The 22839-nt window shown below is 50.4% G+C and overlaps 1 protein-coding gene across 3 annotated transcripts in view; it reads left to right on the top strand.

Annotated features, from left to right (window-relative positions):
* The window catches only part of LOC119455296 (centaurin-gamma-1A-like), a 136844-nt gene that overhangs the window by 20706 nt on the left and 93299 nt on the right, over positions 1-22839 (top strand). Inside the window, exon 1 of one of the 3 annotated variants that reach the window (XM_037716691.2) lies at positions 9870-10919. The exons of 1 other annotated variant lie outside the window; for it this stretch is intronic. In XM_037716691.2, the coding sequence (XP_037572619.1) occupies positions 10685-10919 (235 nt within the window). In that variant the 5' untranslated portion in view covers positions 9870-10684. Of the gene's footprint in view, positions 1-9869; positions 10920-22839 lie in introns of those variants that run through there. One more of the 3 variants, XM_037716694.2, reaches the window with a different exon arrangement.

Below are 22839 nucleotides of genomic sequence, written 5' to 3' on the forward strand. Positions count from 1 at the left end.
CACAAGGTTATCCATGTTACACTGTCGTCGAAGCGGCCTGAGACTAAGCGAAAGCCGTTTACGCAGTTATTTGCTACGAACGAAGTGAATTCTACAAAAGCAAAGCCAAATTCAATTCGAAGCGGGCAGCGGGGATGGCTGCCATGTTTTACGTAAACTACGTAAACCACGCAAGGACGTACGCAATGGTATATAGCGTACGCTAAACTAATACTGTCTAATCTTTCTTTGAAAATTTGTACCGAAACTTTCGTTCCAGAGCCGTAAGTGTGACATCAGGATTTGAAAATATATTCTCGCATTTTTCCTCGAGCACATGGCGGCGAGCATTGTGGTTAGGCTTGATTCGGCGATATGCGCACCGTATGCCAGCCACAACGCGCATTATTATTGTTGACAGAATGATGTGCATGCGCATGTCGGTAATCCATGCTGAATCGAACAGCGCTTAGAAAAGTCGAGACGAGACAAGACGGAACACAGCACTTGTCTTCTTTGCGCTGTTTTATTCAGTGCAGTATGCGCGGTGCTGGCACTGTGGTTATGTGGTACTCAGCTGCTGAGCGCGAGGTCACGGGTTCGTATCCCATTTGCGGTGCCGGAATTCTTGATGGCCGTGGGATGTGAAAACTCTTGTGTACCGAGCTATTCGCACATTAGGTTGGTCAAAAAGATCATGTCATCAAGGTAACTAAGCGTTACTGCTTGCATATAGGCTCCACTGATGGAAGCAGGGTCATCACTTCCATCCCCGGTTATTTTGGTAATTGAGGTTTAAAGCTGTTTTTTTTTTTTCACCACCTCCGTAGCACGGTGTAAGAGTTGGAGTCGGACGTCTCTAAAAAGTGGCATGTGGCCCACGCTGTCGTCTGCCTCATTGACGCTGAAAACGATGTTTAAGGGAGAAGTACGGTCTCATCGAGTGGGGTTTATATTTCGGCTATACGCTGGTTCTTTAGAGGGGGTGGGTGCTTAACATATAATTTTAGGAATTCTGAAGTTTTGTAAATGTTACTACTGGGCGCTTCCGCGGTATTTTACGGTAGTGGGCTTATTTACCTAAGTTACAGTCGTAATCGGAGAACGTTACATCTGAGCAGTCTACATGACTGTATCGAAGCGCACTACACGTGAGAGCACCGATCGAACGAGAAAAACCCCCACGATGCCCGCTTAAATACCGTCTGCTCTCCATATAGATCCAGGAAAACCATGATGACGTCACCTTCCCCCAATCGGAGAGTCAGAAGACGCCGAAGACCCCGCCGGAGTGCAGGTGCGTTTGCTCACTGAACATGATGTGGAAAGTACACTCAGGCACACCAGTATCACTGCCCCAGAGACGGGAGGAAAGAGGCCGATGGCACAAACAGAAGACAGGAGGGCTCAAACCTCTCTCAGTTGACGCATCTTGGTTCGTTTAATGGCTCAGCGATTAGTTGGCTCTTCTTTGACGGTCGGCTTGCAGCGGCTGTGTGGTATCCTCGTCACACGCGTGGCCCTTTCCTCGGGGCGTCTGACCATCTCGTCGTCGTCGTCCACCAATCGCCGCTTGACAACCATTCCGGCTTCGGCTGACGCCTTGGTTGGTTCGAAATCTTGGTGGGACATCCTAGCTGACCGCTTCGCGATGCCGACGCGCGTTACAACAGAAATGCTGGAGTCGTTAGCATGACCCCGGTGTCCTACTATCTTCGGCGACTACGCCAAACCTAACGACGGCCAGAGCGCTCTCAAAGAACCACCCTATGAATACCATACGAGCGAACGTTATAGAACACTGAGTGTACGTATTCCCCAGAAAAGACATTCACAGCGAAGAGGAAAGCCTACTGACCACTGCCTAAATGCGTAGCGTGTGGCTGACAACCGAACAACCCACCAGCACATTTCTGATAGGACCGGTTAGCTTTGGATGTGTTATCGCCGAGTCGAATCAGTCATCAACGTGCAGCGATCTTTCTTAGAGTGCTTCTCGCGGCCACTTCCAACTCCATGCGTTCCGTTTGTTTTCCGGCTCCCAAAATGGCGCATGCGGTGGTACGAAATACACCTCGCGTCCTCCCGCACTTATAACCGAGCGCTAACGGGCTCTCGCAATGAACGACTCCTGTTGATCCGCCGGTCGCAGCCGTTTATACATGCGCACCGAATTCCCGCGTGAATGATTCCTTTTTTGTTCGCTCGACTCCCAATTATACGAACGCCTTCCCTTACAAGCCAGGCCTTCCCATTAATCCCGACTTTGAAATCGCCTCTTTTCACCGGTCGCAAAGGGTTGGATTCGTGCAACCGCGTGGCGTCGCGAGCTCTGTTTCCGGCTCACTAAACGCGTGCTCCCTTTCTCCGGTGCTGCGCGCGGTTCGAGGCGCGCTCTGTGACTTCGTGCGAGGGTGCGTGTAATCTCATTTTGCACGCTGCATTTCTCCCTCATTGCCCCAACTATCTATCTGCGCTTTCACTCTCTCTGTCTCTCTCTTTTTCCGCTTGAAAGGCAAAGGCATGCGTGCTCTCCGCAACGACCGCTGGTCACGTCAGCCGATTCTTATTTTCTCTTTTTTTCGGTTCTAATGCTCCCTTATGGAAATGGTGGCGCTGTTGTGGTTGTTCTGACGCACGCTCAGGGATTATTCCGAGCCTTTGTAAACGAAGCCGATGTGTGGAAGTACGGAAGCGTAAGTAAAGATAGAAGTGTGCAATCGACGCGGTGTCAGAAAAACTTGCTAGAAAGGGTGTTCTCTGCTCTGCGAAAACCTTTTCGCTGGCTGTGATTTAGCTTATCTTCGGGGCACTTGCACGCGTCTCGTTTTCGAGATCGTATATATTGCGGTGGAAAAGGCTCGAAAACAAGCCAGGAAACAACCGGACAGTCCAAGCACCAAGTAGTAATATGAGACACGTCAGCTGGAGGCAAGGCAAAAGGTAAAAGAAAGTCATTGGCGGTTATGAAATTGGGAGGACTTGTGGTAGAACGTTACTGCCAGAAGGTATAAACACTGACACGAGCAGCCATGGGGCGTGGAGAGCAATTTTAACCTGTTCTTGTGCAACACTGCCTGAATGGTAGATTGTGCTTTCTAACTATAACCGATAAGAGGGCAAGTTCACTTTGCACAACAAAATACATTTTCCTTTGTTGAGTTGCTATTTTGATTAGCCTCCGTACTTCTTGCTCTGTGGCGGGATAAATATCCAGTGCAAGAGCCAGCAGCATGGTAACTTCTAATCGCATGAGTGGAACTTACTTGATGAAATGTTAATGAAAGTTTATATGGAGTATGGGCATCAGCGCACATAGTGCACATTTTTCAGGCTCCGTCTTCCGTATGTAATTGAAATTTTATGGTTTAGAAGCACAGACTGTTAGGGTAATAGTTGGCCTTGCGTTCTAATTATGGTAGTTTAGCGCAATGTGGCTAACATACACAAACACACAACGCAGACAAGAGAGCTGCTATCCAATGTTTGTTAACATTAACAAACATGTTGATAACATATTATTTTTCAAACTATTAACCAAACAAGTTTCTTACTACTTCGTTAGTTCTGATCTACTTCTTAATCCTAATAACACAAGGTTTGCAGCAGAAGGAAATTTCCTGTTACCTTTATGACATACTAATTACGGAAAGATGGCTTCCTCTTTTTGCGCAATTAAACTTTGGAACAGTCTACCATATGCCATTAAATTGTCATCTACCTTGTACTCATTTAAACACCAACTTAATAATTATTTGCTTTGTGATTAACTTTGTATAATGTTATATTGCTAATTTGTATTTTTGCTTATTCCATTTTGTTGTTTCTCTGCTCTGTATTCCGCTGTATTTTTTATATAACAATTAATCAAGGGTCCCGGTGCAATCGCTGACTATGGGACCCTTATCTGTATATTATATCTTGTGTAAATAACTGTGTGAATGAATAATAAACTGAAACTGAATACATATCGTTACATACATGTGCTATTTGGAGCGAATGTGCCCTGTGACATCATCGCGTTACTGTGCCAAAATGCACGACATAACAATCGCGCATGTCAATGAGCGGCATTCACGAAATCTCAGAAGTGTGCAGGCTTGTAGACGCCTCGTTGATCCAGATATAGGGGTTCTTTTTGATCAAATAATGTTTCCAAATTCAACCCACACGTACTGCTATTGATAGTAGCGCTGATCCTTGTCTGTATAGCTTCTTCGAGATGAACTCGACGGGAGCGGATCGACTCGAAAATCCAGCCGACTCAACCCGACCGGACCGCGTTTACCTGTAATTCGACGAGCAAGATTGGCGCCTAGCTGAGTCAACCCGTGATTTGGCCTCGACGCTCGCTCGACTCGACGTATAGCCTTTATACATGAACCGGGACAATCGGTTTTCATCCCGCCTTTGTCGGGTTCATGAGTGCGTATACCTTCTTTATTTTGTTTGTGCCTGTTCGCAACTTTGCGCTAAGTTACCGTAGTCAGATGGTACGATTAAAATCGCGTTCCTATAAGCGCCATTCACAGTCGCAAGTCGGTGAGGTGGCTCGACTAAATTGGGCGCAATACGACGGTCGCAGTGTTCTGAGCCAGGCTCTCGCTGCTCGGTTTTTTTTTTTTTTTCCATCTCGACGGCTGCAGTCCCGAACTTGCCTAATAAATAAGTTGCATGTCGGAGCATGATGCCCGAATACATGGACACTTATCTTGCTGCACACGCAGCTTATCGCGAATGTGGGTTCAACGCCGCTGCCAATTTCGCCAGGCAGAGGGAGCGCGATGGTCGCGCCGTACATTTGCCTCCAGCCGTGACACCAACAGTGAAAACACATACTTCGAACAAACGCAAGGTGTAAGAGTTCAAGGTGTAAGAGGGCCTTGGAAGGAAGACGCATTAAGGTATATAGCAGTCTCAGAGCAACCGAAAACCGGCGCCAATGTCCGCAAGGAGAAAAGAGAAGGCGCATAACAGGACACTAAAGAGAAAACTGGTTTGAGCATTCCTGAGAAAATTGCTATTCTGCTATACCAGAAAGGCCAGTCTTACTTAATAAGAGCAGGCATACGTACTATGCCAGATATTCTAGTTGACATTAAACGGAAAAAATGGAGCTGGGCAGGCCATGTACTGCGTAGGATGGATAACCGGTGGACCATTAGGGTTACAGAATGGATACCAAGAGAAGGGAAGCGCAGTCGAGGACGGCAGAAAACTAGGTTGGGTGATGAAGTTAGGAAATTTGCAGGCGCAAGTTGGAATCAGCTAGCGCAAGACAGGGGTAATTGGAGATCACAGGGAGAGACCTTCGTCCTGCAGTGGACATAAATGTACGCTGATGATGATGATGACTATGCCAGAAAAGCACATGAATGAAAGTCCGGTGGAGACGCTGTCGTAAACTTCTCGCACCACTCGCGCCGTGATGGATCTTGACGGCGTCTGGTTGGGTCTAGATAATTTTTGATCGGTAAGTATTATACACGAAACAGAGTGAAGTTTGCATGTCGCAATAACTTTTACTGAGGAACACACAGCGCACACACACACACACACACACACACACACGCGCACACACACACACACACGCACGCACGCACGCACGCGCACACACACACACGCACGCGCACGCGCACGCACACACGCGCGCACACACACACACACACACACACACACACACACACACACACACACACACACACACACACACACACACTATATATATATATATATATATATATATATATATATATATATATATATATGAGCTGCTTATGTATTATCTACATTAATGACCTTCCATCTATCATGAAACATCCGTTTGTTTGCCGACGATTGCATAATATACCGTGAAATTAAAACTCGGGCAGATCATCTGGTACTACAACAGGATCTTGACACAATTTCATTCTGGTGCTCGAAGTGGCAGATGACGGTTAACGCTGAGAAATGCAAACTAATGACGTTCAGCAGAAAACAGTCAAACTCGACTTACACATACTCTCTTAACAATAAACCCTTATTGGCAACGGACCATTACAAGTACCTTGGCATTAACTTCACTTCTAAACTATCCTGGGCAACACACATTGAAAAAATTACCGCTACAGCATCGCGCACACTCGGATACCTGAAACGTACGTAATCTTCACGCGGCGCCATCTATAACACGAAAACTAGCATATCAGACATTTGTTCGTCCACAACTCGAATATGCATGCATCCTCTATCTGGTCACCTCATCAATCATATCTAATCGACTTGCTAGAATATGTGCAAAACCGCGCTGCACGTTTCATCACCCGGGACTATAACCGCTACTCCAGTGTGACTAACATGAAGGCTTCGTTATCACTACCATTCCTGGAATTACGCAGAAAGATAGCCATTCTATGTTTATTCCATAAAGTATAATCTACAGCGCGCACGTAAATACTTTGCCACTATCAAAACCTCATCGCATATCTCGCAGGCTTCATAATCAGCATAGTTTTGTTCGTCTTTTTGGCCGCACTCAAGCCTTTAACGTATCTGCGCTAGCACGTGCCATTATTCAATGGAATGACCTCCCTGATGATGTAGTGTGTATTCATGATCACGCGGCATTTAAAAATAAAATACTAACCATGTATGACTGTGTTTGTTAACCATTTGATATCTTGCAATCATGTTTATACATTATATAATGACAGCATGTTGGCCCGTTCAAATATGTATAATACATACTAAGTGTCTTATTATTAGTGTTACACCTATGTTATCACTCACATTTTTCCATTGTATAACACTTGGTTTTTGAACTCCTTTTTGTTTTGTGTTCTTGTAAAAATTTATTGTATAGTCCCCCTAACATAATACTCCTATGTGGAGCCTTTGAAGTATTTGTAAAGAAACAAAAAATAATTATATATATATATATATATATATATATATATATATATATATATATGAGAAAGAGTTCCCTCCGCCGCGCCAACTTCAAGCAATGGAACTCGCGCCTTAATTTTTCCCTTCTGCAATTTCGCTCGGTGTCGTGGCGTCATGATGTCGATGATGCCAGCTGGTCCTGCTTTTCGAGACCATGCATGCAACTTCGGTACGAAATTAGAATAATCTTACGTTTCCCAAGCTTTACAGTGTTGCAAAGTGTGATCCCCATTGCTGCAACTTGCAACAATACCTCTCCGCGTATTCCTTTTAACACGTTCCGCGTCTACGCCGCGTTCTTCGTGTCGTGGAAGTCGCAGCTGCGAGTCTGCGGGAAGCGACAGCCGCAGCTGGCCTCGTTTCCGCGGCTTGGAGTGAACGGCGCGCTCGCGCACAGGTTTACCGCGAACGTCTCTTGTACAGCAAGCACACAGGCGAAATCAACGGGATGGCGATCAAATCGAAATAATGCTTATACGGCATTTTACATGTTGAATAAAGATTGAGAAAGATCACCACGGCTGTGGGTATCGCGCGTGTAATGCAGATTCCGCATTGGACAAGCGTAGTTCATTGTGTTTTGTCATTCGCCCGGCTCCTCTCCTAACCTTTCCACCAAGCGAGGACCTTCGACCGACCTTCGTTCTTTATTTTTTTACTCTATTTATTCGTAACATGATAATCGCCTTTAGAGCATCATTGAAGCGGGCGGGGATGTACAATAGGTGACATCAGAAATGCATATAGCCGGCGCCAAAAGTTTTCGGTTCCGCGAAAAAGCCCAATTTCAGCCCTGTTTTAACTCTCGCAGCCAGCGCAACAGTTATAACACTATGTTGGTCGCGTACACTATTACACGTAGCAAACTTAAAATCCAAGCTGCTTGCCCAGGTTCAAGAAATTATATATATTCTCAGATCTCGCTCCTCATAAATTATCCGCCGCGGTGGTTCAGCGGCTATCGTATTGCGCTGCTAAGCACGAGGTCGCGGGATCGAATCCCGGCCGCATTTCGATGGGGGCGAAGTGCAAAAACGTCCGTGTCCCGTGCGTTTCGGGCACGTTAAAGATCTCCTGTTCGCCAAAATTAATCCTCAGTACCCCACTACGGCGTGCCTCACAAACAAATCGTGGTTTTGGCACGTAATATCTCAGAATTCATTTGAAGTCCTCATAAATGATATATTGTTAAAGCCAGCGGCCGAAATTCCCAAACCACGCTAACCGCGTTACATGGAAGTTTCCCTTCTTCTCTCTCAGGCCTTGTCGCAGCACAGCTGCCTGATCACTAAGGCCCTTCATTATGACCCTAAACGCGCGCCCGTATATATGCTTGAAGCGGGAGTAAGCTGTTTTAAGTGCAAGTGGGGCAGAGTGCTTGTAATATGCTTGGAGGTGGCAACGTGCTTGGGGTGAGCTATCGCGCGGTTCTCGAACAGAAGGTGCAGAATGGCAAAATAAGAGTGCGCATTGGCCAAAGGAGGTTAAAAATATATAGGCAGTCGCCAATCCGTCTGCTCGAGTGGTTTTCCCCAATGGACTCAAGTACCCCGGTATGCCGCAATGTGTGCGCTTTGGTAACAGTGGTGTCTTTGCCACTTTCGCGGTGCGTGTTAAAAATAAAAGGAAATAAGGCGACAGGGACAGACAAGTGGGTGGCCGCCAACTCGAGAGAATACAAATAAAAGGCTCGCTCGTATCACCCAGCGAGGGGAGAAACGAAGGCCCGAAAGTATTCGGGCGGGAGTGCGGTGGGGGCTCTGGGGTAACAAAGCGAAGGAATTTGCGTCACAATCGCCACCCGTGGACCAGGCCTCGGTCTCAGCCCGTCTCCACAGCCAGCAGCTCCAGTGAGCGAGTGTGCTTGCAGCGCTTTCTTTTTAATTCGTATCTCTCCTTCGATTGCTGAGGCAACAGGTGTTCCGCTTCCGTCCCCTCCGTATCTGTCTCGCTGTATACTTTATCGCTTCTTTATTTTGCGCGCATCTGCGTGTTCGGCACGTTCTCTCCTACCTTCCTCACCCTCCCCCTTTTTTCCCCCCTCCTTTTATCGAATTTTCTGTCGCAGTATTTTCTTTTATTTTCATTCTCCAGTCTCCACTTGTCTTCTCCGGCCCTGCACTGTGGCATGTGTTCAGCTAGCGCGGGCCTGCACTCGTTGATCGGATGGTGGTTGTGGCATTCCCCCTCTCCCTCATTCAATCGGCCCCTTCTTACCATCTCCTCTCTCTCTGAGGTGTTTCAGCGAGGCCCCAGAGGTGTGCAAGGAGGGGGCGAGAGCGACGCACCACGTGACCTCCTTTTATTCGCCCGCCTCTCTCCCGCGCCCGACGTGGTGGCAGGCACCTCCTCCCCTTCCCCTCCCGGGCGTGTTGTCTCCGGCGGCCGCCCGTTCATTCATTCGTCGCGCGCGCACGCCGTCGCAAAGGTGTACACCGTCAACGCACGACCTGCGGCTCGGGGAGAAGTCGTCGAGCAAGCAATGGGCCCGCGTCTCGTCGAGCGGACTGCGCCAAGGACGGCGCCCCTGGGTGCTGCTGTCGGGTGCCACAGCAGCCCCGTGTCGTGACGCGTCCGAGGTGGCGAAACGGCGACCTCTTTTCCGCACTTCACTCGCGCCGCTGGGTGGGTGTGAACGAGCATCCTTCGTCTGTGTGCAGCATCTTGTGGATCGGGAACGTCGCCTTCAGTTGTCTCATCTCAGGGAATTGAGCAGGATTCGTCAGCCATCGAGTCAGACATCCACTGCTGTGGCCGCGCTTACGACGTCGGATAGAAGCGGCGAGAAAGAGCTTCTTCGACGCTCAGTGCATGTGTGTCGTTCAGCCCCAGCGTCTCTGTGCGTTAGGGATTGTCTTGATCGGGGCGATCCCTTTAGTGACCTCCTCTCCGGGCGCCTCAGTCGTCAGCCATTGACGAGTGGGTTCGTCGCGGCGAAGGCTCTCGCGGGCACGCTGTGGCAGCTGCGACGCTCAGAGTCTGTGGCTCCTTCGTCCTACAGCTGTGACGTCGGCGCAGTCCTCCCCCGTGTGGTGTGGTTGTTGTCAACGCTGACGTACAGCTTTGTGGAGCGCGAAGTTTCACCCTGCTGAGCGAGCTGTTTAAGATCTTGCCTTTCGCTGTCGTTGCAGCAGCAAAGACAAACGCCGACGTGGAGAGAAACGGAGCTTCGCTGAGCGCGCCAACCGTTGGATGACAGGCTTGCCGATTCCCGCGGTCGCAAATCTCCGGAGCACTCGGTGGGCCGAAGCTTCCACCTGGAACTGGTGATGACAGCGTCGGTGATTTGGACGCGTAGAGGGCAGGTGCAAAATGTTTGTTAGTGCGAAAACGGATGTTTCGGCGTGCCGTCTAGACAGAGCCCTGTCTGCAAGTGGCTGAACCTGTTGTGAAAGATCGACGATTGGAAAGTTGATTACCGGCGACTGCTCGCGAGCTTCCCCGTAAGCTCTAGTAGCGACGTGTGATTCTTACGTGCGCAGACGCCTCGAAGGTGTGAACTGTGCGACGCTTCGATCGTGGATACCGTGATATCCGAGGACGTGCAAACGGTGTCGTCGCAGCCGGATCGGGTCGTTGGAGCGGTGCTCCGAAGCTGAAGCGACGTCCAGTGGAATACAAATAGCGGCACGATACACGGAGGTAGCGCCCCGTTAGCTCTACCGGTACTAGTGGATAACAGCGACCTCCGGGCTTAAAGGCGCCGTGTTCCCGGAACCCTAACATCGAGGATCTTTCTGCGGGTTGGTGCGCCGTGTTCGGCCGGCGGGTGAAAATGAAGTTCCCGTCCCTGACCGAGTGGCTGCCCTCGAGCAAGCCCCGGTCGCCGTCGTCAAAAGGCGGCGTGCGGCGTCAGCCCGTGAGCATGCCCATGCTGACGTTGGCGTTCGCCAGGCGGTCCTTCCGCGTCTCCAAGAGGATCAAGAAGGTCGCCGCCGCCGCGGGCTCCGGGGCTTCAGCGGCCGTCGCTCCTCAGCGGTTCGTCTTCAGGAAGAGAGCACTCTCGCCCGGTGAGCGTATACATATGGTCGCGCGCTGTGACGCCCCCTTTATACGTTATAGTATATTTCTCGAGTGTGCCGTGTCAAGTCTTCCTCTGTAGGTGACCACTTGCACTGCTTGAAGATATTGATTGCTGCTCCGTCGCGCGTGCGGCATGCCCTCTTCATGTGGGTTGTCTAGCTTATAAGGAAAAGTTCGGCAGAACTCATCTCACGACGCCTGTCGACGTTGATGTGATTAGCATTAAATCAATGTGGCGATGCACGGTATTGCGGAAGACACTTATATTTACAACTTGCAGTTGGGGAAGTGGGCAAAGGACACCCACAGCGCCAGACCACAACGTCTACAAAGAAAGCTTCACCAAACGCGGCCTCCCAACCACAGCCAGTTTTGTTCCGCTGGCACTGTAGTTCAGCAAATCGGATTTCTAATGAACCGAGGCGTGATTACTTAGGCGGCTCTTTCAAGCGTAAAACAAACCTTAATTGTTAGCTACAAGAGCGCGCGTTCTCATTTTCATCTGTCGGACATGCAACTTTTTTTTTTTTTTGTTACTAACAACCATATGAACATGACAGACAATGAAGCCAGAGAAAGCATGAGGCTTATTTGACCATGGTCGGGATCCACGCGAGCGGTAAACATAATACAAGCGCGTTGCGGACGAGGAGAAAAAAAGTGACACTTGTCGCTAAACTTGCACCCGCTTGTTTATATATCGTCAAGTGTGTCTTGTCACACCTATACCCCGGCTCTTTGCGTTGCTGCTCGTATTTTGCGTGACGCGGTGGCGGCAATAGAGATCATCATCATCAGCCTATTTTATGTCCACTGCAGGACGAAGGCCTCTCCCTGCGATCTCCAATTACCCCTGTCTTGCGCTATAGCGTATTCCAACTTGCGCCTGCAAATTTCCTAACTTCGTCAACCCATCTGGTTTTCTGCCGACCTCGAATGCGCTTCCCTTCTCTTGGTATCCATTCTGTAACCCTGATGATCCTACGCATTACATGGCCTGCCCAGCTCCATTTCTTGCGCTTAATATCAACTAGAATATCGGCTATCCCTGTTTGTTCTCTGATCCACACCGCTCTCTTCCTGTCTCTTAACGTTAGTCCTAAGATTTTTCGTTCCATCGCTCTTTGTGCGGTCCTTAACTTGTTCTCGAGCTTCTTTGTTAACCTCCAAGTTTCTGCCCCATATGTTGCTGAATAGGACAATGTCATCTGCAAACCGAAGGTTGCTGAGATATTCGCCGAGTGAGGATCAACGGCAAATATCTCAGCAACCTTCGGTTTGCAAATGACATTGTATTATTCAGCAACAATGGAGACGAATTACAGCAAATGATTGAGGACCTTAATCGAGAAAGTGTAAGAATTGGGTTGAAGATGAATATGCAGAAGACAAAAATAATGTTCAATAGCCTGGCAAGGGAACAAGAATTCAGGATCGCCAATCAGCCTCTATGGAGTCTGTAAAGGAGTACGTTTATCTAGGTCAATTACTCACAGGACAAGAAAGACAAGAGAAGGACAAGAAAGAAATTTACAGAAGAATAAAATTGGGTTGGAGTGCACACGGCAGGCATTGCCAATTGCCACCCCTTTCTTGATAGGTAACCTTCTACTTTTCTTGTGGAGAACCAAGGTAGCTTCTAAAAATTCGCGACGCAAGCACACACGGGGGCCCCGTCATAAACTTACTTGATCACTTTTCCGGGATATTACTTACAGTATATGCACATTCATTAAGCGAGCCAGCCGGCGAACAGAATGCCCGTGGCGCACGGACGCCACGTCGCGCTAGAGCGAACGTGTCCCCGAAACTCGTCGACCGAGAGGGAATACGATCCCGGTATGTTCGACAGTCGTAAATACGTGATCGCAGCCACGCTATAGAAGACGCTGCCCTGTGGACGACTGTACTTGGTCTCGCCAATTCCATTCAGTGCAGCGAAGGCTACGGGTCGTGTCAGTATGTGGCCCAACCAGACGAGCTCCTCCATTGTCCACCTCTGATCGCCCGACGCTTCACCGAAGGATCGGTGAAGCACAGTGGGCGAGCCCTCCTATGGAACACGCTGCCGGCTGTCGTTACTGATTGGCTGACGCTACGGCATTGTCGCAGCGAGAAAGCTGCAGCACTTGGCTGTTCAGCGCATCGTGCGCTGCTCCTTCTAATAGAGAGTTTTAGATTAGGGGGACGCGAGCTTGGGGTTCCCTAGCGCTCGGGGCCACGACACTGGGCATGCGCGCAGTAGGTGTCTACGCATGCGCAGTACCATGGCTCCAAGTACTATACAGAGATCCAAGCTTGCGTCCCCCTAATCTAAAACTGTCTAATGTGTGCAATGGTGCCGAGAGTATAATGACGAGTTACGCAACCCCGCTGCACGTGCGTTGGCCTCTGCCCGGTGCCGCGTCCTTGCACGAGTGACCTGTCCGGTCCGCAGTCGCCACGCATCGCGCGCGTCGGTTGAGCTGCTCGACCGTATGGTCACCGCGTGCATCCAAATTACGCCCGCGGGGGTATTCCGGTCACGGTGCGCGACGACATCTCGTGCATCGGCAGCAGGTGGCGGCGATTAGCTCGCATCCTGCGAGGAAAGGGGTGCGCGGCCCGTGGCTCTCTGTATATCGCGCGCATAACCGCCACCGTGGGTGCGCACCGGGCCAAGAAGAGCGGTGACCCGTGTCTCGCTCTGACGAACCCGGAACCCATAGTTTCCTGCTGTCAGAATTCAACGTCAAATGCTTCAGTGAGATACAAGATGGCACAGATCCAGTGCAAACCCTGTATTTGTCCAGTGTGCATACTTATGGCTTCGAACGTTCTTGTGGCGTTATTCGTTACGCCCGATGTTTGTAAATCTCCGAGAAATAGCATTATTTTTTCTAAACGCGCTGAAGGCAACAAGTTTCCGCGCACACGCATAACCATTACGCATCGTCGCATTTATAGCGCGGTGTTTTGTCGAATGAGATTAATCCACGAAGCTGTTTGAAGCCAGCACGATGGAAGTTTAGCCACATCCGTGCACTCTACTATCGTTCCCATGTTGCCTGAACGGCCATGCCATAGTTCCCTCCGGTAACTTTTGCAGCAATGTCTACGGTGGAACTCTCGGCTCCGTGATAGCGCGAGGTGTGTACAGGCTAGCGGAGCTGCCGGGTCGCACGGGAAAGAGATTAGAGCGCTTTGTCTCGCGCTGTAATTGTCGCCAGTTTCGTGTGCGTGCTTTTGTTGTCTGCGTTTCGTCTGGTTCCCATTCTTTGCGTCCAGTGAGTCCACTGCTAAAGCGTCCACTTGGATTGCGGCAGTTACGTCAGAGATGCTAATCTTGCACGTGTATACAACCGGGAACACGGGTGTTGCCCCCAGGAAACCTGTAGGACATTCGCTTACAGAAACGGAGCTGTTCGTGTAGCCAAAAGGCTCGTGTTATACCGCGGTGCGGGGTGTTTACATGTGTGCGTGTGTTTGTTCTCTGGCTCTCTGCCCATGAAGGTTACATTTCTTATCTTCTGATCTGGGGATATCTCCATTTCGAAGTTTATATTCGTAACTCTTCGCAATATCCCGTGGCGACCACTCAAATTTGGCGAAATGACCGTGACGTTATACACGTTCATAATTGTACTTCGTTTAAGTTCGCTGCAAGACCAATAAGAGGCCTCTCTCGGCCATCTCCAGTTTTGCCGTAGTGCGTCGGCTGACACCGCCCTGTGTCTGCAAATCGGCAAACGCTGTCGCGACGCTTTAACACTCTATGTACCACCCTCTTACTGTGCTGCTTTTCCTTGGCAGCCATTTTGTTACCGTAATATAGACCACTGCTTCGTTTTAACCACTATACTAGAATGTCAGCGGTACACCCGTTTACTCTCAACTATATACCGCGCTCTTCCTGTAACGTTGTCGTCTTCCTCGAGTGTTGTCCTCCCGATTTTCAGTCCCGTACGTTACGTTCACTGTGTGCTTAGTCAAAGGCTGCTTCCTATGTGGTTAACTGGCGTGTTTCCGCGGAAAGCGCACAAAGCAACGTCTCGGGTCAGCAGCGCGTGCCAGGCTCGCCTCCTCGCTACGTGCAGTGCGCGTTTCCCGTGTCGTTTCTTCCGGCCCTCGGCGCCGTGCAGGCGTCGCCCGAGCGGGCGTGTTCCCACCACGGGCCGCTTCCGGGGGGCCGGAGAGAAACGCACGCGAACGCCCCCGTAGTGGCTTTCTCTCGCTCGCGAGGTGCAAGAGTTGCCCAGCGCCCGAGGATTAACGGACCGGGCGCGGGCGTTAGGTGAGTCGCAAATCGTTGCTTTCGAGAGGCCGTTTTCCGCGAGAGATCGCCTTCTCACATTCCACGACATCTGTGCACATTATACACTCGATCGTCTCACATTTCCTCCCTTGGCACGTAATTCTCCACGTAAACGCGAGATCCTCTGGCGGCAGCTACAGACTCGCACCTTTCCCTCCCCTCACTTTCTACACGTCATTCACCCTTCTCTCTACCCTTCTCCGGCCTGCCGCTTCTGCTCAGCGGCCAAGGCCAATCTCGACCACATTATGTGGGGATGCCCTCAACACTCATTGCCCCCTCCCCTTAATAATTTAATTACTAGTGAGGAGCAGTGGGGGGCTGCCTTGCGCAGCTCCAGGCCCGACGTTCAGGAGGCCATCCTGGGGTGGGCTGAGAGGGTAGCGGAGGACTACCTCGAGTAGACTCCTTCCCCCCTCTACCCCGCCGCTGCCCCTTTCCTTGTAAAAAGGATAAATAAAGTTGTTACTACTACTGGAGGACGCTTAAGCTTCGCCTTCAAGAAGCAACAGCATTGAAAGATCCTTGACTGCTTCTCACGCTTCCCGACAACTACAGCTTATGTAACCGTAATGTTTACCTGCAAACACTGGCGGCGAACGCTGTGCACGAAGGCGCGCTTTCTGGCAGAAACTCGGCCTCTTGCGTAGGCCGATATTATATTGTTTCGCACTTTTCGCGGGATCGAATCCGGGCCGCGGTGGCCGTATTTCGATGGAGGCGAAATGCAAAAACGCCCGTCTGCTTGCGTTGCAGTGCACGTTAAAGAACCCCAGTTGGTCGAAATTAATCCGGAGCCCTGCACTACGGCGTGCCTCATAATTAGAACTGGTTTTGGCACGTAAAACCCCAGAAAGAAGAATAATCTTTTGTACTTTTAATAATATTTCAGTCTGAAAAGATTTAACATAAAAAGCGTGCGTTGTCGGTGTTTTGTTTTGCGAAAATTGTTTCTGGGCTGTCATTCTCAAAATTCCGAGGAATAACTTTGTAAAGAATGTAAGAAAAAGTGTGAGCAACTTTACTGGTAAACGAAGCATTTACTATCTACGGAGAGCCTGCGTAGTTGTGGTTCGGAATGATTTTTCGCCAAACGACGGTCGGCGCCGACACCGGATTTATTGCGACACGGGGCCCCTGACACTATCGCGTTAAAGGCGCGGGCATCCGTGTCAGCCCGATGGAATGCGTTAAATGTTACCTCGAGTATCTGATAAGCGACATTGCAGCGCATTCGCGAAAGCCATAATTCGCATGGATTCTTTTTGTATGGAGCTGAGCGTGTGCTAACTTTGGGCAAGCTCCTGGGGCGATATTCTGTAAGAGTACACCTTACAGTCCATTTCGGCTGTCGCTGATTGGCTGCTGCCTCAAGCTCCTGTAATACCCAAGGTATCAAGTATGCCACGCTGAGTTTGATACCCCGAAATTCTGATTCAAGCATGGAAAACAACGCATAGCCCAGCGTTTTTGGTACGCTGGAACGAGTTGTGGATATTGTTCACCAACCGAATCACCTAGTATTTAATCACTATACCAAGTTTTAACTCAAATAGCTTTTTTTCCTCTCGCAGACGTACTCTCTGTAGCGAGGAATAAAGATGAACATGGTCTAATTTTCCTTGACGTGTAACTGCTTGGGCAGCACGGGGTTATAGCGAAGCTTTCTTCGTCTATACCCCCCTGAAAATTGCTGTGCGTCTAACCAGAACTGGTTCTGGCACGTAAAACGCCAGAAAAGAAGGCGTAACATTGCGACCACGTTTTGTAGTTGCAATATATGAACTGAGTAAGCGGGGCCGATTCCGGCGACTGTGTAATCGAAGGTGGCGACTTGGCGTATCCGTACACCAGTGCACGATAGATGTGTCCTCGCTGGCGTCTTAATGTGGTTTGCAGCGCGAGCCAATCCCGGAGGCCGTACTATGAAATGCGTGGGTGGGCCGATCACGAAGGACATTTGCCAACCTCTTGATTGGGACGTGTAATTTGTCATGTCACTGCATGGGGCGCAGACGACTCAAACGTCAAGCGTTGTGTTTCGTACTTTTGAGTACACGCACTCGTATGCTTGCCCGTGTTACCTGCACTTCGTAACCATCAGCGTCTCGATAGCGAAAGTGTGATGGAAGCCGTCGAGAAGGCTCACGTCCACTGATTCCCGCATTCTATGCGTGTGATCCGCATTTTCTTTTTTTTTTTCCCTGAAACTAACTGCGCATGCGCGGGCTCGTGCATGCTCGCTGTATACAGCATCTCTGGCGCATGCGCAGAAGAGTGACCGGCGGCGCCTGCATGTTGTCCCTGGCCCCGTCCCCGGTGACCCCTCACCGCTGTCAAGGCCCGCCTCTGCTGTCGCCCCAAGGCCGCAGTGGTGTGCTTCGCGCTCTAAGTGTATGCGTGTGTATGTCGTTGATGCCTCTGGCTATGGCTCACGCAGGTTATATCGCTGTCTATGGGCGCAATAAGGACGCCTGCTGTGCGTGCAGTCGTGGCCTGTACGCCCGTGGTGTGTGTTTATACACCTATACTGCGCGCTATATACCTATACCGTGCCGATTCCGCGGTGGCCACACGACACGTGTCACGGACAGCGCGTTGGCGCAACTCTAATAATTCCGCGTTCGGTGGCTGGCTGCGCGACACATTTAGTTTAAGTTAGTTTCTCTGATGATGATCATTTATTGGCATCTCCTTTGAAACGGGGTGGTGAGAAATAGTCATCTAGCCTGCTTTCATTTAATCAGGTATGCTGTACATGTTTTTCATTCTAGCATTTTTGTACGCACCTATTCACTCTTTCTCAAACCTTATCTATCTGCGTTGTACCCCTACCTATGCCTGGGTCGGATCCGGTCGTGTCAATCTCTTCCCTGCTTTTTTTCCCACCAATACTCTAATCGTCTCTTGCTTATCTCGACTGCTCACGGGTTGATGCTTCCGTCCACTTTAAATCCAAGCGCTTCTGGGAGGTGTACGTTAGCCACGGTTTTCACTGGGTGAATCTCTTCGCATTGCATTAGGATGTGCTGAGTGGTCTTCGGATTTCTTTCTGCAGCGTACACATGCCTCATCTGGTTCCGAATATTTCCTTCGGTATGTTTTTGCCCTTAGTCAACCGGCTCGAGCCTCAAGTATATCAAGGCGCTGCCATCTCCTACGCAACGCAAGCGCCCCTTGCGGCCGTTCGCGAAGTTAAGCCGCCGTCAGGACTAAAGTCCCTAGATATTTTTAAGAGCAGGAAATCTAGTCAGGACCGCTTCACCTAATCTTGCTGCACGGGGATCATTCCCGGGAGTATCCTGGTAGTTTCGAGACGGCTGTTCTAGGCACACAACGCACCGTGCATTTCGTATTTCTTGCAGCCTTTGCATGGCCAAGGAAGAGGTGCTCCTAAAATGAACCTTCCTGTTTCCGAGACCTCTATCTAACGCACTGGGCAGAATGGTATAGGAATACACGCGTCTTGCCAGCGTGTCCTCGCCTGCTCGCACCCTTTGGTGACACTGTCGACTCGCTTAATCAAGACAGCGTGCCGCGTAAAAAAAAGGGACGCGTTATAACTAAGGGCCCTCTCGTATGTAACGGGCGATTCCTTCACCCCCCCCCCCCCCCCCCCCCCCCTTGTTCTCATTGCACGCTATTTCGTAGAGCGGAATTGTGCGCGCTCGCCTCGAAAAAAAAAAAAAAAAGAAAGCTTGGTGGAAGGATTACCTTTCCTTTGTGAATTAAAGTTTATTCTCTCTCCTGGGTCGCTGCGAGTCTTTTTTTTTTTTTTTTTTTTCGAGGCGAGCGCGCACAATTCCGCTCAACGAAATAGCGTGCAATGAAGCCATGGACGCGGGTCACGGCTGGGCAAGTGCTGCGAAAGTGAAACTGCCTGCCTCGTTTTTTCGTCGCCCAGGGGGCGCCGCGGAAGGTCGTCGCGTCGTGCCTTGTCCACCAAAATGGCGTCCATTCCGCCCGTTTTGTTTGTTTTTTCCCCCATTTTTTCCTTCGCCGTCGAGTTGCTCATCGCCGTGTCCATCCAAGGTGACCCACAAACAGAGCGGCTGTGCCTCCCGCTTCATTCATTTATCGCGGCGCTCTTGCGAAATGAACGACGTTCGCTGCAGCCTGCGTGAACACAGCAGGCCAGCTGTCGCGTCGGCCGGCCTGAACGCTGGGCACGTTTCTGGCTGTGCAGGCGAGGGGGACGAAACAGGCAGAGGCGAATTCGTTTCGCTTTCCGACTTTTTGGTTTCTCGGCGCTCGCAACGCCCGTATCTCGTTCGCTGTCGCGGTGTTGCGATGACATCCTCGTTTCACCCCTCGCTTTTCACTGTGTGTCGCCTAATGGCATAAGGCCTGTGAAGGAATCTGCGCTCAGCCGACATGCGCACGCTGCGCCGCTAATGCGGAATTTTTTTGTCCTCAAACCACCTCCCCCTACTACCTACCTTTTTGCGTGACCGTCCACGGCTTCTTCTATTCTCCGAATACCTGTATATGCTTCGTTTTTCGTATTCTTCCCGTAATCCGTCGTGAAGAGAGGCCGCAAATAAGTGCGCTCCGCGTCCGAAGCAGTCATGCCGGAATAATACAAAATGAAATTAAACGTTAAATCTATATATACAGCCCCCGCAGCCGTAACTTGCGAGGATTATTTTACTCTGAATCGATTAAATTCTCATGCGTAATTGTGGAGGTGCGGCTCCACGCGTGCGAGTGGCCGGAAATGAAAAATGAAGTAACTGCAATATAAGGCCCGTCCCCGTCAAAAAAAGCAAGACAATTATGCCCAGCCCCGTCACTCCCATATTCAATAATCTCGAACGAGACATGGAAACACTGGTTTTTAATGCGTTTTCTATTTATTTGATAATATTGAATGCTGGGATTATCGCATTTTTTTAATGCTGTTATCTATATATGGGGCGTCTTCCTACACAAATGAGCTCTACAGTGGGCGTTTTACGCCGTAGAGTGTGTTTCAGTTTACCATAAATGTCCGGCATTTGTGGCGAAAAAGGACATCATGAACTTGCGAAATAATCCTTGGGCAACGATTTGCAGAAAGCCGTTGTTCATCCGTCCCGTTGGCTTGTCGTTTCACCTTTCCGTTTCACTGCCAGATGTGCAGCAGTAACCGTTGTCGGTGAATTACGGAGCCCTCGTTTCTTCGCGTATATGGAAACAATTAGGGCGTCTTCGTTTCACCTTCCGTTCCCGCTCGTTGGCTCCACTAGCGAAGAAAACAAGCGGTAAGGTCTGGAGCCGCGTATTTCTTACCGCTTCCTAACTGGTATGGCTTTTTGGGCTGGTTGAGGTGATCAGAGGTGATCATAGCGCTAGAAGACACGGACAGTACTCGTCCTGTTCTCTCGTTCTTGTCCGTGTCTTCTAGCGCTATGGCCACCTATGATTCCTAACTGAATTGCTTTACATCGAGAGATAAAGTGATTAGCCGCACACCTCGCTTGAGCGTGGAAGTGACGGCTGCGCTTCTGCAAGCGGCCAGCTGTATGGACACATTTCTGACGCAGCATCACCGTCGGCGCGTTGTATAGTTATACAATGCATGCCCTGCGTAGTTGTCGTTTTTGGCCTATCAGGCTGACGGGAGTTGGTGCACGAATAATATTGTAATGTTGGAGTCAAAAAGAATTAGCAGGATCAATTAACGTCAGCTTTACGGCATACTCCCGGCGGTGTATATTCTCGTTGGTCAGCGCTGTGTGTTTTGTAAATAGATGGGGTAAATTGTTTTCATGGGGATCAGCGTTACATTTCTTTAGCTTTCTCTTCTATTTGAAATGAACAAAAAATCCGAGTCCCGGCCGCTGTATCTTGAGTCATCTGCGGCGGGGGCAGGGTCCGCCCTCTCTGTGTTTTCGCGGCAAGATTACGTTGATGCGAGCGCCGACACGACTCGCTGCTGCTGCCGCGCTGACTCACTCCAGTGTTTTGGCGGCGAGTTTCCGCGGTCAACGAGCGATATGCGTTCATGTTTGCTTGTACGCGCGTGACACCATGCTTGTTATTAGTTAGTATGCCTATGTTAGCAAGTTTATACGGCCGACAAAACTACTTTTCTTACTCTCCTTTCGGGCGAAACTGCAATATTTTTGTATTCCTCCTTGCAGAAGCGCCATTTCCTTCTTTAGATCATGCACTGTTAAGACCCGTTCCTCGACGGAAGCGCGCGAAGCCGCTCGTTCTGAAGTACTCTCACCAGTCAAATGCGAGATGCGCGCTTCGGACCGGCTAACGTACAGACCGACAGTGAGAGCACTTAAAACGAGACTAGATGAGCTAGTCGGTACATATTCGGGAGCAAACAGCGGAACACAGAACATTTATGGAACGACGCGTATACGAAGTGATGCACGGTGGCGAGACGTGCGTTAGCAAAGGTTCAGCTGATTATTCTTAGCTTTCCTGGTTGTCTCCTACGCTCAACCACTAATTGCCAGGCAACTACTTCGGGATCCGATGAGTCAAGCTTCTCCGTTCTTCTGCGCTGTTGAGCAGCATTTGCGCTCTCCTTCTCCATGGCTATACCACACTGGCAAACGCCAGTCAGAAGCGCAGCGGCTCCAGCGCAGTGTCAGACGGCGACTGCACAGCGAGCGCGCGCCGGCGCCAGTGCGTCTACCACGGCTACGACGTCACTCCTCTGGAATGCGCAGACCGGCGGCGGTGAGTCGCGCGCGGCGGCGGCGGAGTGCGCGAGAGGTGCCGGCTCCGGTATCTCCGGTGCGCAAGCCGTGTGACATCACTGATCCTTGCGCATGCGCAGCACGGCTCTTGATGTGCCGCGCGAAACGGGCTTGGCTAGGCCAGTGTAGCTAACGCTACAATAATATAATGTCAATAAAACGCGTCACAGGGCGCGGGCATGTGTGGACACCGACGAATTGAACTATGTATGTTGTGGCGAGCACCGCAGCCAGCTGTTCACAATTTGCACGGCGAACTAATTGAGCGCACGCGTTCGACTCGCTCTTCCCGTCATCGCACATTGCATGAGAGTGAGGCTGCAGAGGGCTGGGGGGGGGGGGGGGGGATAAACAGGGCCACGGCCAAACGCAGAGAGCTCTGCACGCGCCGCTAATACACCCGCCTGGCAACGAGCGGCGGCCGACAGCTAGGGAACACCGCAACGCATGAACGGCGTCGGCCGCAAACAACCGTTGCTTCGGCGGAGCCGTAAAATAGGCGCGCGCGACCCCGACGGTCACGACTAGACATCGGAGGCGCGCACTTCCGGCGCGCCGACGTTCGTTCGAGGCACCGCTGAAGCGTGCAGGAGGCGACGCCTCGAAGCACCGACGCCCCCGACGTCGCAAGCACGCTGACGTCAACGCGCTTCCTCGCCCCCCGTCACGGAAGGACAGATCAAATGCAGGCATCGCGACCATCCTATACCTCGGTGTAGGAGATGGTCACAGTTTCTCAATCGCGAGCCCCATGTATATCCTGGCATAGCCGAGCTAAGCCACTGCAACTTTTTGGTCGTTACAAGGCGAACGAATTTGAGGGAAAATGCGAACTCGCAGCTTGGTCGCTTATGTTGTGGTTCTCTCTGCTACAAAAAAAAAAAAAAAAAAAAAAAAAAAAAAAAAAACAAT

This window comes from Dermacentor silvarum, chromosome 6 (assembly GCF_013339745.2).
Source record: "Dermacentor silvarum isolate Dsil-2018 chromosome 6, BIME_Dsil_1.4, whole genome shotgun sequence".
In the NCBI taxonomy this organism is placed as follows: Eukaryota; Metazoa; Arthropoda; class Arachnida; order Ixodida; family Ixodidae; genus Dermacentor; species Dermacentor silvarum.